This window comes from Aquarana catesbeiana, linkage group LG08 (genome assembly GCF_042186555.1).
Source record: "Aquarana catesbeiana isolate 2022-GZ linkage group LG08, ASM4218655v1, whole genome shotgun sequence".
NCBI lineage: Eukaryota > Metazoa > Chordata > Amphibia > Anura > Ranidae > Aquarana > Aquarana catesbeiana.
The window spans coordinates 76,913,563-76,926,359 of NC_133331.1; the positions used below are offsets into that span (position 1 = coordinate 76,913,563).

Here is a 12,797-nt window from a genome sequence, read left to right on the forward strand (position 1 = left end):
AGTTTACGCAGCGCTTTACAACATTAGGGCAGCCAGTACAATTACAATACAATTCAATACAGGAGGAATCAGAAAGCCCTGCTCGTTAGAGCTTGCAATCTAGGAGGGAGGGTCAAGTTATACAAAAGGGTAATAGATGTGGGTGATGAGCTAATGGAGAAAATAGTGCAATTGTTAGATGGAGGCAGGATAGGCTTCTCTGAAGAGCAAAGTTTTCAGGGATCGCCTAAAAAAAAAAAAAAAAAAAAAAAAAAAGGAAAGGACATAAATATTGTTTACAACATCGCATGACTGTGCAATTGTCAGTTAAATGGCCTGGTCATTAAGGTGGTAAATCCTTTTGGCTCTTAAGTGGTTAAAGTATTGAAGTATGTGGGTCACCAAGGCAGACAGTCAACTAGCCTTTTTAGAAGAGCACAGAAATTACCTCCATGTTTCTCTCCTGGCAGGTTTCCTTTAGGCCTGACAGACCTATTTGACTGATTCCACTACATACAGAGTTATTCCAAGCATACTATGTTAGGCTTATACTGTATTTTAAAAAGCCAAACATGAGTTGTAAACTAAATTGATGTAAAATATAGATAATGTAAAGATATTTGAAAAAATATATAAATCGTTGGTTTAATAAATAAAGATTATAATTGACTATAAGCCATTATATTTTCTTTTTGAAGAGTTTTTCTTCTATAACTAGAAACATATCCATCACCCCTCGGCTAAAAATAAAAACAAATCAGCAAGATACTGATATGTGAACTCTCAATGTGACTTTTAGGCCCCTTTCACACGATCGTACCGTCTATCTGTTTTTCATGCATCTGTCAACAGACGACAATGCATTCCTATGGGCAAACAGATGACCATCCGTTACCAACCGTTCACCTCCGCTTCCGTTCTTATCTCTGATCAGTTAAGATCCGTTTGGAATGAATTAAGGTTTTTTTTTGTTTTGTTTATATGTGAATTTAACCTCTGGCCGCTTCAGTAGCATGGGATGGGTCCAAAATTTCTTGCTCTCCTTTCTCCACATATAGGAAAATATGACAATGTCACGCTGTCCCAAAAATTGTTGGAATCCATTGCACAATGCAGCTAGCACACACAAGGACAAGTCACTCACTGAACACTGCAATGCAGCATGGGAGAAGCAATGCTTTCTGGGTAATGTCATCAAAGCCACAGAAACTGCTGTAAACGGATGCAAAAAAACGGATGTAAATGGAGATTAACGGAACTTACGACAGATGAAGCAACGGATAAGAACTGATACATTTTTAACATGGCTAAACTGATGATGCCCATATGAAAGGGGCCTTATAGTCTTTGAGCAACATCTGCTATCACAGAAATGGTGATGTGGGGCAAATATAATTAATGTAGCCAGGGACAGATCCAAGACTGTATATAGTGATATTAAGGGCTATGTAATGAACCTTATTTCTTATTACATCTTTTTTTGTTAAACTATAAATTACAATCCTGGTAATCCTGGAATTATCTTTTTTTCCCCAGCCTTCTGGACTTCTAGAGGAAAAGATACAGGCATTAGTACTCTGTCCATCGGGTAAGGAACTGCTATGAAAAATCAACATTTATTGACTTGCTTAAAGTCCAACTTCCACCAAAGCTTTTGTTTCGGAAAAAAAAAATAATCAGAGCCTCCAAAGGGTTTTACCTATTTGGGAGTTTTTACCCCATTTCCTATTTAACAGGGACACAGGCAAAAGCACATTTTAGTACAGTGTGGAAAGGTTGGAACTTAATGTTATTGCTGTCCTTGCCTTCCCGTCCCGTCTACAATTGCACCACCATTTCTTGTATGGGCATCACAGGAACAGAAAATCAGGGTAAATCTAGCTAATTGGATCTAAAACAAAAAATAAATAAATGAACAGAACTTTTACTTATTTCCCACTTTTATCCCAAGCTAAAGAGAAACACTGTAGCCTGAATTAGACTTTATTATTTATTTCAGGTACTTCTATAGCTCCGTCAATTTACACAGCGCTTTACATATAAATTCACTTCAGTCCCTGCCCTCAAGGAGCTTACAATCTAAGGTCCCTAACTCACATTCATACATACACATACTAGGGCAATTTAGACAGGAACCAATTAACCTACCAGCATGTCTTTGGAGTGTGGGAGGAAACCAGAGTACTCGGAAGGGAAACCCCTGCAGGCACTGGATAACATACAAACTCCAGGCAGGTAGTGTCCCGGTCAGTATTCGAACCAGCGACTCTTTTGTTAGGCGAAAGTGCTAACCACTACACCACTGTGCTGCCCATTATTAATATAGTGACGAGCGACGTTGCTTATCGTCAACTTTAATCAGTCAAAATCAGCTTTAAAACTAGTCTACTGCATTTAAATGAAAAGCTGCCTTTTGATTGGTTGCTATAAGATAGAACAACTTAATTGACTAAATTAGTGTTGTGTTCTTGTTTCATTCTTACAGGTGACAGCATCCATACAGAGATGTTGTTAAATCTTCCAGACACAATTGTACCAGGCTCCGATGAGGCTCTTATCACTGTAATAGGTGAGGAAAACCTACAAGACCAAATTAAAAGGAAAGTAACAACACTATACATTACCTTAAACATTATCAGTCATTTAAATGCAAAAAGCTCAACTCAGTTTTAACAAATGTGCCATAAGGATCCTAATGTTCACTTGTGTGAATGTTATTTTAAACTATAGTGTCTTTAAAAACCTGTCATTTTGGCCAGTAATGATCATTCTAGCTTAGTAGAACAAGTTTACTGAAATTCACCAGGAGGGATGAATTTAGGCATGTTTGGATCTTAGTCTGAAGCCAAGGCATTCTCTGCCATGCAGCCACAGGTATAGGTGGTCCTTGTATGGATGCGGCTGTGGGGCAGGGAATACCTCGACCGGGTATGATTGGCTCTGTACAGCGACAGCTTTCTGGCAGGAATGGGTAGGTAGGTTCAGACTAGGTTCCAAACATGCCTGAGTTCATCCCTATTCATCAGTAGAAACAACAGCAACAGGGAGCTACAGGAAAGCATACAGAACAATTTCGTTTTAGAACGTTGACCTCTGTAGTGAAAAAAAAAAGCCTTGGCATAAGAAACTGCTCCTTAACACTCCACACCTATCAAAGTACTATATGCAAAAGTATACCATACATTTTAAGCATTAATATTCTTTTTCCTTGCTTGTTGTGTGTGGTAAATGGCTGTGTTCTACTGTATTTGTTTCTTTTGTATATAATTTGCAGTTGCTTTAGCAGTACTACATATCATTGTTTGTGAAAGATGTGGTTGATTTTAGTTAGTTTCCTTAACATTAAAGAGAATTTGTTAATAAATTAAAGAGTTGATAAAAGACCCTAATGCTTCAAGCTTACCAGTAAATGAACAGCGGACCTGATGTTTGACAGGTGCACATTTTCTTACGTTAGTGGAAAATACTTTGTGTATTGCTGTCAACAGATAATTATGTTGGCCTTTAAGAATAAGCCAAGACGTACTTTGCAGGTTGTATGCTGTATATTTTACAGTTTTCCCATCCCATGTGTGTGTACAGGCTCCACTCCTGTTGGTATTGTAAGGTTCAGCTCAGGTGTAGCACTTTTCACGAGCTTCAGTCTAGTAAAGTATGTTATAGGTTTTCTTTGCTCACTTTCATTTAAAAGTAAGGGTTGCTTACATCAGGATTCCCACACAGGTTTTAGCATCATGTTGTATTTAAAGTAATTATATAGCATTTTGGTAATAAAGCAGCCCGCCTCCGGCTTTACCTTCTCTCAGCCTAATAGATAGCATTCTCTCTGTCCTGAACACAAGAGTGCTAACAAACTGCTCCTATAGCAATTGTATCTTCAGGTGTCAGCCTGGTCAGTGCAGACACACGCACTATACTAAAACTGGTACGCACAGAATCTGGTGCAGCACTGCATAGTAAGCAATCAGCTTCTAGATTTTTTATGGTCAAAGCCTAATTGAACAAGCTGAAGTTAGAAGCTGATTGGTTACTATGCACAGCTGCACCAGATTCTGTGTGCACCAGTTTTAGTGTCTATGCACCTGCTTCTCCATGTGGACAGTCTCCTAGGGAGGGTGGAGCCCTTAACAAAAGACAGCACCCATCCTAAAATGACTGGGCACATTTGCACAATCAGAATGATGGTTGCTGACAAACCACCCAGGGCTGAGGGGTTTATCCCACCCAATACCCTACAATGCCTCTAGACTCAAATCAATAAACTGACAATAATACAGACTTAAGTTCACTAGAAGATATAAACTGTCAATGATTCGCTAACTGGCACTCAAAAGACTATAGCAAAGCTAAATTGAACTACAACAGGTGCAACTAGAGTATCTAGATCTGCATCAACTAAGAAGAAAAAGGGTCCATGCATGCTATGCATGCAACCCCAGCAGCGAGTAAGAGTATGCTTTCCTAGTACATAGGGTACCCTGAAGATGGTGAACAGTACCTTGTGCCTAATAGTTAACATTTGCCAGCTTTTGGTTGGGCCCTTCTTTAGGTGATGCACTGTCACTTTAAAAGTGTTGGTGATGAGTGTGAATGGGCAACTGGGTATGAGCGGTCCTTACGGCGTTTAATGTATATGGCAAGGGCTTAAGATGTGTAGTTCAGCTCCCCACTCCTGGCAGGAGAGTGGCATGGTCCCAGCCACTTCGCAATCAGCAGGTTCCAGAAGTCAGGTCCCAGATCCTCACACAGAGATGCACTCTTTCAGCTCTGATCCTGGTGGCACAGCAACTCTCTTCCCCAAAGTTTAGTCTTCTGGGGCAGCTTTGGTAGACACAGAAGTTGAACAGGCTCAGCAATGGGTCTGCTCAGCTCCTCTTCTTGGCTCTGGATCCTTGGATGTGGAGTACAGACCCAACAGTAGGTCTGCACCCTATGCTCTCCTCTCTAGACTGACCTCGATATTGAACAAATTGTCCAGGAAAACAGTGAAACCCTCCTCCTCCTGGTGCAGTGGTCCATGGGAATTAAAGTCCAGTAGCCTCTATTCACAAACAGGGTTCAGTGCTCCCTGAAGAACCCCCATGATCCACAGCACCTGCCCAACAAGTTCTTCCTCCTGTCCCCAGCTCCTTTCTTTCTTTCCTCTTTCTCTATAAAGGTTCCGCTCTGCATCGCCGGGAAGGGAAAACAGAGTGAGCGGGAAGGTACACAGAGCCACTCTACGCAGATATCACTGGTGACAACATGGGGGGGAGGGGGCAGGGGATGAGTGAACATGTACACACAGATACCGAGAAATGCTCCTGTAACTGCAGTGGATGAGAGAGCCAACACAGCCACCCACAGCTGCCCAACTGCAGCCCCCAGCACCAAGGGGGGGGGGGCGTGAAGGGGACATCCCTCATTTGTTATATGAACCCCCAATAAAGTATTATCGTTATCACTTGACACATGTTTTTATTATTATTATTCTGTATTTTACATGAAGCCTGTTCTTTTTAGGAGATTTGATGGGCAGTGCCATTGCTTACCTGGGGGAGGATATTTCCCGTTCAGAAGGGAGTGGTGAGCGTAATTTGGTGAAATTTTTACCAAATATCCATATAGTAAAGTATCTAGAAGCTACTAATCAACTGACACCTAAGATCAAATCTGAAGCTCTCGCCCACATAACTAAAGGTAAGTTACCATAACAGCATTCCAAGGTTTAATATATATATACATATATATACAAGTTTGTTTCTGCAGTATATTGTTCCTGAATTGCGCTCAGTATTTTCTGAACAGGGCTGAGAAAAGAGTGCAGAGAGTTTACTACAGAACACTCTAAGACACTGTCGAACAGAAGACCCACGGCCTGAATCCAGCACTCTAGGCCATTTTATGTGGCTCTCGCACCTCTCCTACAGCTGCGGCACCCCCCTCCTCTCTGCCACCACCTTGTATCAGCAGTCGGCAGCAGAAAAGAGGGCCAAACTCTTCAGCCAGATTTTGTGCCTCTCTGCGCAGCCGCAAACAGGCTCTTCTATGACCCCCACCCCATCTTAGCAGTCAGCAGCAGAGAGGGGGGCAGAACTCCTAGAGATCCTGTCCCTCTCTGTGCAGCTGCTGAAGGCCCTGGTCTCTGCCTACCCTGCTCTCACCATACAGCAGACTCCAGCAGATGACTCCAGCACTCTTTTGGTCTTCTCCAGACCCTGCACTTTTTGCTTCCCAGCTATGCCTACAGCTTATTCCCGGTAGTAGCACAAGATAAGGGAGGTGCACTGTAACGTAAGGGAGGCCGGGAGACTCCACTTCTAATGGTGGGGGAGGGTCTCTTGATATCTGACGTAAGGGTTGGGGGGGGGGAGGGTGCTCTGGACATCTGCCTATTATTATTATGAGAATAATACAATTTTATGCCAACTGAAATGGAAGGTTGCACACTGCTGGTATCATCCACAAGAAACTTCATTTACCACCACTCAGACAGAACACAGAGGGGAGCTGCTGCACACAGAAGTTTTTGCATTAGGATAAAAAACCATCTGCATTTATAACCACTTTAGGTTCTTACTGAAAACCAATAATAATTGAATGCAGAGGCGATTATTTAATATGATAAAGAGTAGAAACATTTTATAATGTTACAGAAACAACCAACCCTTTCAGGGCAACCATATTGCTGATGCATCCTGCAACGAAGTTGAATGTGACACCCCTGCTCCAAGGGAACTTTGCTGTGCACAAGGAACTTGAATGTCCACAGAGGGTAAAAGGGGCTTTAAAGATGCAGAAACAGTTTTCCATAGATAGTAAAACCATTAACATTATAATGAGGAGGGTCAAAGGGAGCCAAAAGGCCCGAAAACACTTTGTGAAATAGAGCATATTTTTTTCTAAAAGCAGGATATTTACATAATGTGGCTTTCACCATATATATAAAAACTCTTGTGTAGCAGGATAACCAGGTCTCGAATACAAGTACTTTGTGATGCAAATAATAAAAAGAAAAAATTCTTTAACCCCCCCCTGGAGCTTGCCAAAAATCCTGTTTTAATTTCTGTCTCACATGCTCCCATTCCCACACAGTGCAGATCACAGTGGAAAGATCACAGTCAGTTCAAATAGCCACACCACCTGCAAGATACTCCTGTACCCACAGCCACACCATTTTTCTTTCACTGTCTGTTAAGCTCTCTCATTCTGGGTGATCGCCTCCCCAGAACGTGCCTTGCACGTGCACCATGGGCCGCACTGCAGTGTAGATCAGTGTACTGGGCCTGCTGCTGGTACCATGTGATCGCTGTGACCAATCGCAGGAGATCATAGGACAATAGTACACAGTGGATGGCTTCCAAACATGCCGTTCAGTGTGTACTATTGTGTTGATCTCTGTGATCACCGCCACACCAGTCCTATGATGTCACTGTATTGTGGCGATAGTATGTAGAAAAAATAAAATAAATTACAACTTCAAAAAACTTGCTGTGCCTCTTACTAAATACCTTAGGCTGTCTACTTTCCAAAAAGGGGTCATTTGGGGGATATCTACAGTATCTCACAAAAGTGAGTACACCCCTCGCATTTTTGTAAATATTTTATCATATCTTTTCATGTAACAACACTGAAGAAATGACACTTTACTACATGTAAAGTAGTGAGTGTACAGCTTGGATAACAGTGTAAATTTGCTGTCCCCTCAAAATAACTCAACACACAGCCATTATTGTCTAAACCGCTGGCAACAAAAGTGAGTACACCCCTAAGTGAAAATATCCAAATTGGGCCTAAAGTGTCAATATCTTGTGTGGCCGCCAATGATTTCCAGCACTGCCTTAACCACCTTGGGCATGGAGTTCACCAGAGCTTTACAGTTTGCCACTGGAGTCCTCTTCCACTCCTCCATGCTGACATCACAGAGCTGGTGGATGTTAGAGACCTTGCGCTCTTCCACCTTCCATTTTGAGGATGCCCCACAGATGCTCAATAGGGTTTAGGCCTGGAGACATGCTTGGCCAGTCCATCACCTTTACTGTCTGCTTCTTGAGCAAGGCAGTGGTCATCTTGTAGGTGTGTTTGGGGTCGTTATCATGTTGGAATACTGCCCTGCAGCCCAGTCTCCAAAGGGTGAGGATTATGCTCTGCTTCAGTATGTCACAGTACATGTTGGCATTCATGGTTCCCTCAGTGAACTGTAGCTCCCCAGTGCCAGCAGCACTCATGCAGCCCCAGACCATGACATTCCCACCACCATGCTTGACTGTAGGAAAGACGCACTTGTCTTTCCACTCCTCCCCTGGTTGCCACCACACACGCTTGAAACCATCTGAACTAAATAAGTTTTTATCTTGGTCTCATCAAACCACAGGACATGGTTCCAGTAATCCAAGTTCTTTGTCTGCTTGTCTTCAGGAAACTGTTTGCAGGCTTTCTTGCGCATCGTCTTTAGAAGAAGCTTCCTTCTGGGATGACAGCCATGCAGACCAATTTGATGCAGTGTGCCCCGTATGGTCTGAGCACTGACAGGCTGACCACCCACCCCTTCAACCTCTGCACCAATGCTGGCAGCACTCATACATCTATTTCCCAAAGACAACCTCTGGATATGATGCTGAGCACGTGCACTTACTTCTTTAGTTGACCATGGCAAGGCCTGTTCTAGAAGGAATCTGTCCTGTTAAACCGCTGAATGGTATTGGCCACTGTGCTGCAGCTCAGTTTCAGGGTCTTGGCAATCTTCCTATAGCCTATGCCATCCTTATGTAGAGCAACCATTCTTTTTTTCAGATCCTCAGAGTTCTTTGCCATGAGGTGCCATGTTGAACTTCCAGTGACCAGTATAAGAGAGCGAGAGCAATGACACCAAATTTAACACACCTGCACCTCATTCACACCTGAGACCTTGTAACACTAACGAGTCACATGACACCGGGGAGGGAAAATGGATAATTGGGCCCAATTTGGACATTTCACTTTGGGGTGTACTCACTTTTGTTGCCAATGGTTTAGACATTAATAGCTGTGTGTTGAGTTATTTTCAGGGGACAGCAAATTTACACTGTTATACAAGCTGTACACTCCCTACTTTACATTGTAGCAAAGTGTCATTTCTTCAGTGTTGTCACATGAAAACATATAATAAAATATTTATAAAAATGTGAGATATTATATACTTTCCTGGCAATTTCAGGCCTCGAGAAATGAGATAGGCCATCGGTACATCAAAATTGATTGATTATCAGATAAACACCGATCATCCATAACATTATGACCACTGACAGTTAAAGGGAATATCTTGTTACACTTGCATCTGAAAATTGGTGGGATATATTAGGCAGCAAGTGAACATGTTGTCCACGAAGTTGATGTGGTGAAAGCAGAAAAAAATGGACATTACAGTTTGTTGTTTATGGGGCTGTGAAGCCCATGGTGACCCATGTCCACAGCCAAAAGCTTCTACAATGGTCACATGAACATAAGAACTGGACTACGGAGCAATGAAAGAAGGTGGCCTGGTTTGAGGAATCACATTTTCTTTTATATCATGTGGAAGACCGGGTGCGTGTGCATCACTTACCTGGGGAAGGGATGGCACCAGGATGCGGTATAAGGGAAGTCGGCAGAGGCAGTGTAATACTTTGGGCAATGTTCTCCTTGGGTCCTGCCATTCATGTGGATGTTACTTTGGTGTCCATGCCTCAATGGGTCAGAGCTGTTTTAGCAGAAGAGGGCCATACTCAATATTAAGTGGGTGGTCATAATGGTATGGCTGATCGGTGTATATACCATAATTTTATGGACTCTCTAACTTTCCTAAAGACTAAATAATACACACTGAATTGGGTTATTTTAACCAAGCAGAAGCTTGTTGTAGCAGAATACATTTTGGCCTCAATTTATGAAGAACGATTATTTGCAACATTTTATAATAGAAATTAAGAAAAATGTGGGTTTTTTTTCAAAATTCTTTTCTTTTATTTAGCAAAAAAAAAACAGTAATTGAATATCACCAAAAGAAAGCTCTATTTGTGTGAAAAAAAATTCATATGGGTACAGTGTTGCATGACCATGCAATTGTGACAGCACTGAAAGCTAAAAATTGGCCTGGGCAGGAAGGGGGGTGAAAGTGACATAATGAGAGAAATGGCAGTTTTTCATCTTTGCAAAACAGGACAGAAATTGCAAAAAATAATGAATTCACACACATACCATACAAGAACATAAGAAAGATGATTAATGCACACCAGTGAGATATCATTTCTCAGAATCAGACCACTGTATGGATAACCCCAATGCTTTATTTCTTAAAGTGGTTCTAAAGGAAGATTTATTATTTTAATTTATTTTTACAACAAACATCTCTATACTTACCTGCTTTGTGCAATGGAATTGCACAGAGTGGCCCTGAACCTCTTTTTCTCTGATCCCCCACATGTGCTCCGGGCTACTCCTCTCTGTCCAGTGCCCCCATGGGCACTTCCCATGAGCGCACTCATGCGTAAACGATCCCAAGCACTGCTGCTGCATCCATTGACACAGACAGGAGGACTTGGCCCCGCTCCCTCGTCACTGGTTTTGTTTGAAAGCACTGGGGGCCAATGGCAAATGTGCACAGCGCTGGAATGAAGGGTCAGGTAAGTATAAGGGAAGGGGGGTTAGGGGCCAGACTGGATGCCTTAACATTTTTTACCTTACAGCAAGGCATGCATTGAGGTAAAAAATGTTTAGGCTTTAGAACCACTTTAAAGGGAACTTTAAAAATTCCCAAGAAATCAAAACTTTTGAACCAAGAATGATAATTCTATTTGACACATATGATAATGGACTAAATGTGGGCCTTAGTTCTCTAAATCAGTGGTTCTCAACTCTTTCCTCAAGTACCTCCAACAGGCCATGTTTGCAGGTTTTCCTTTATCTTGCACAGGTGCTTTAAATCAGAGTCAATGGCTTGGATAGCTATTTTAGCTAAGAGAAATTCCCAAAACATGGCCTGTTAGGGGTACTTGAGGGCAGGGTTGAGAACCACTGCTCTAAATCACTATCCAACTGTTTTATGACCACTCTCACCTCTGTGACTCTGCCTCCCCTTCCATTCCATTGCCCTCACTCTCTTTTCCATATTTCACCAACTATACTAGTTTAACTACCTTTGCTGTGTATGTTGTTGTTTTTTGTTTTATTACTTTACATGTTTTTCCTACTTCACACTTCGCTATTTTTTTGTACATCAGTACTGCTTAGAACTTAGAAGAAGGGGGTACACCCTGAAAGCTTCCCAGAAGCGGGGCCTCACCATGCTCAACCTGCTGAGGCTCCTGTAAACCTTCACAATAGACTGCATGCAAAGGCCAGCACACGTCCACAGGCTGTATTAATCCTTTTTATTCATTCACAGGGTAAGGTTTACAGATAAAAACAGTGCTGATGCGTTTCAGCCGTGTAAGGCTACGACTAAAGTCTTATATGGCTGAAATGCGTCGGGCTGTTTATATTTGTGAACCTTACCCTGTGAATGAATAGAGGATTGTACATCCTTTAAATGTGGGTTGCCTTTTGCATGCATCCTAAAAGCTTGTCCTGAAAATCTGAGCGTGTGTGCAAATTAAAAGAAAAATATCACTGAAAGCACTTAATTGTTTTTTCTGCAGTTATGAACCCTAATTGGCTGAGAATGCTGACCCTTTCCTCTTCTAGTCTAAGATATATTCAGACACTAATATTTAATAAACATTTAATAATGTTGATTCAATACATAAATGGACTAATATGTTTTTGCATACCTGCCTGGGTTTATTTTTAGGTAGAACAAAGGTGGTCTTGTGAATAAAATCATTGATGGATAGACTAGTGTCTCAGTATTTATCTTTTATGTGTTACATAAGGCACTAGAAACATAAAAAGAATCTGCTTAAGTCTGTTACATACATTGTTAGTAAGGTTGACTCCGGTCCATTCAGTTCAACCTGTGTGTGAGTTTATATCAAATACCATTCCCCATGTCCCTGTATACTGTGTTTACTAACATGCCTATCTAAGAGCATTTTGAAACTATCTATACTTCCCGCTGACACCACCGATTGTGGAAGGGAGTTTCACATCCCCCTGTACAGTTTAAGGTTCAACTGCTTCTCCAATTTTATTAAAGCTGACCTTCAGTCATTTTTTCAACTTTCCATCTATTAAATCTCTGACCTTGTTGTGCTAACTTTGGATAGTAAAACATTTATTTTTCTGACAGTATATATCTTATACAGCCCACTTCCTGCATCTTGTCTGGTAAAAAGCCTAGGCTTATGACATCATGCACAGCTCGCTCTCTCACTCTCGTGAGAGTTTGCCATGAAGGGAGGGGGGGATGAGTCATAAGAGGGCCAATGAGAGCTACAGGGCTGCAGAGATGGAGATGTGCCTCTGTGTAAATGCTGGAAGTGAACAGGCAGCAGCTTCAGCTGCCCACCAATAAAATGGATGCAGCCAGACTCAGTGGAGGGAGATTTCTGCAGTATATTTGTGGCAAGTAAAGAATCGCAGTATATATAAAATAATATGCAAAGTGGTTGGAGGGAAGCTTCAGTACGGCAAAGGTGTTTTTATTACAAATTATGTAAGCAGACTGCAGTTCCTCTTTAAGTGGCCACGTATCTTCTTACACTCCCTGAGACTGAATAGCTTACTCCCTATGCTAGAATCACTATTAAGATATTTGTATATCACTATAATTTCTCCTTTCAAGTGTCTCTTCTTCAGAGAGAATAAGTTTAATGTTTGTAGGCGTTCCTCATAATTGAGGTCCTCCAGTCCCCTTATTTGCCCTTCTCTGGAAGCTCTCCATT

At 41.8% G+C, this 12,797-nt stretch overlaps 1 protein-coding gene across 1 annotated transcript in view; it reads left to right on the forward strand.

Annotated features, from left to right (window-relative positions):
- The window catches only part of LOC141105857 (alpha-2-macroglobulin-like protein 1), a 295,295-nt gene that overhangs the window by 207,854 nt on the left and 74,644 nt on the right, over positions 1-12,797 (forward strand). Inside the window, exons 22-24 of the mRNA XM_073596002.1 lie at positions 1,516-1,567; positions 2,465-2,548; positions 5,482-5,658. Of these exons, the coding sequence (XP_073452103.1) occupies positions 1,516-1,567; positions 2,465-2,548; positions 5,482-5,658 (313 nt within the window). The remainder of the gene's footprint in view (positions 1-1,515; positions 1,568-2,464; positions 2,549-5,481; positions 5,659-12,797) is intronic.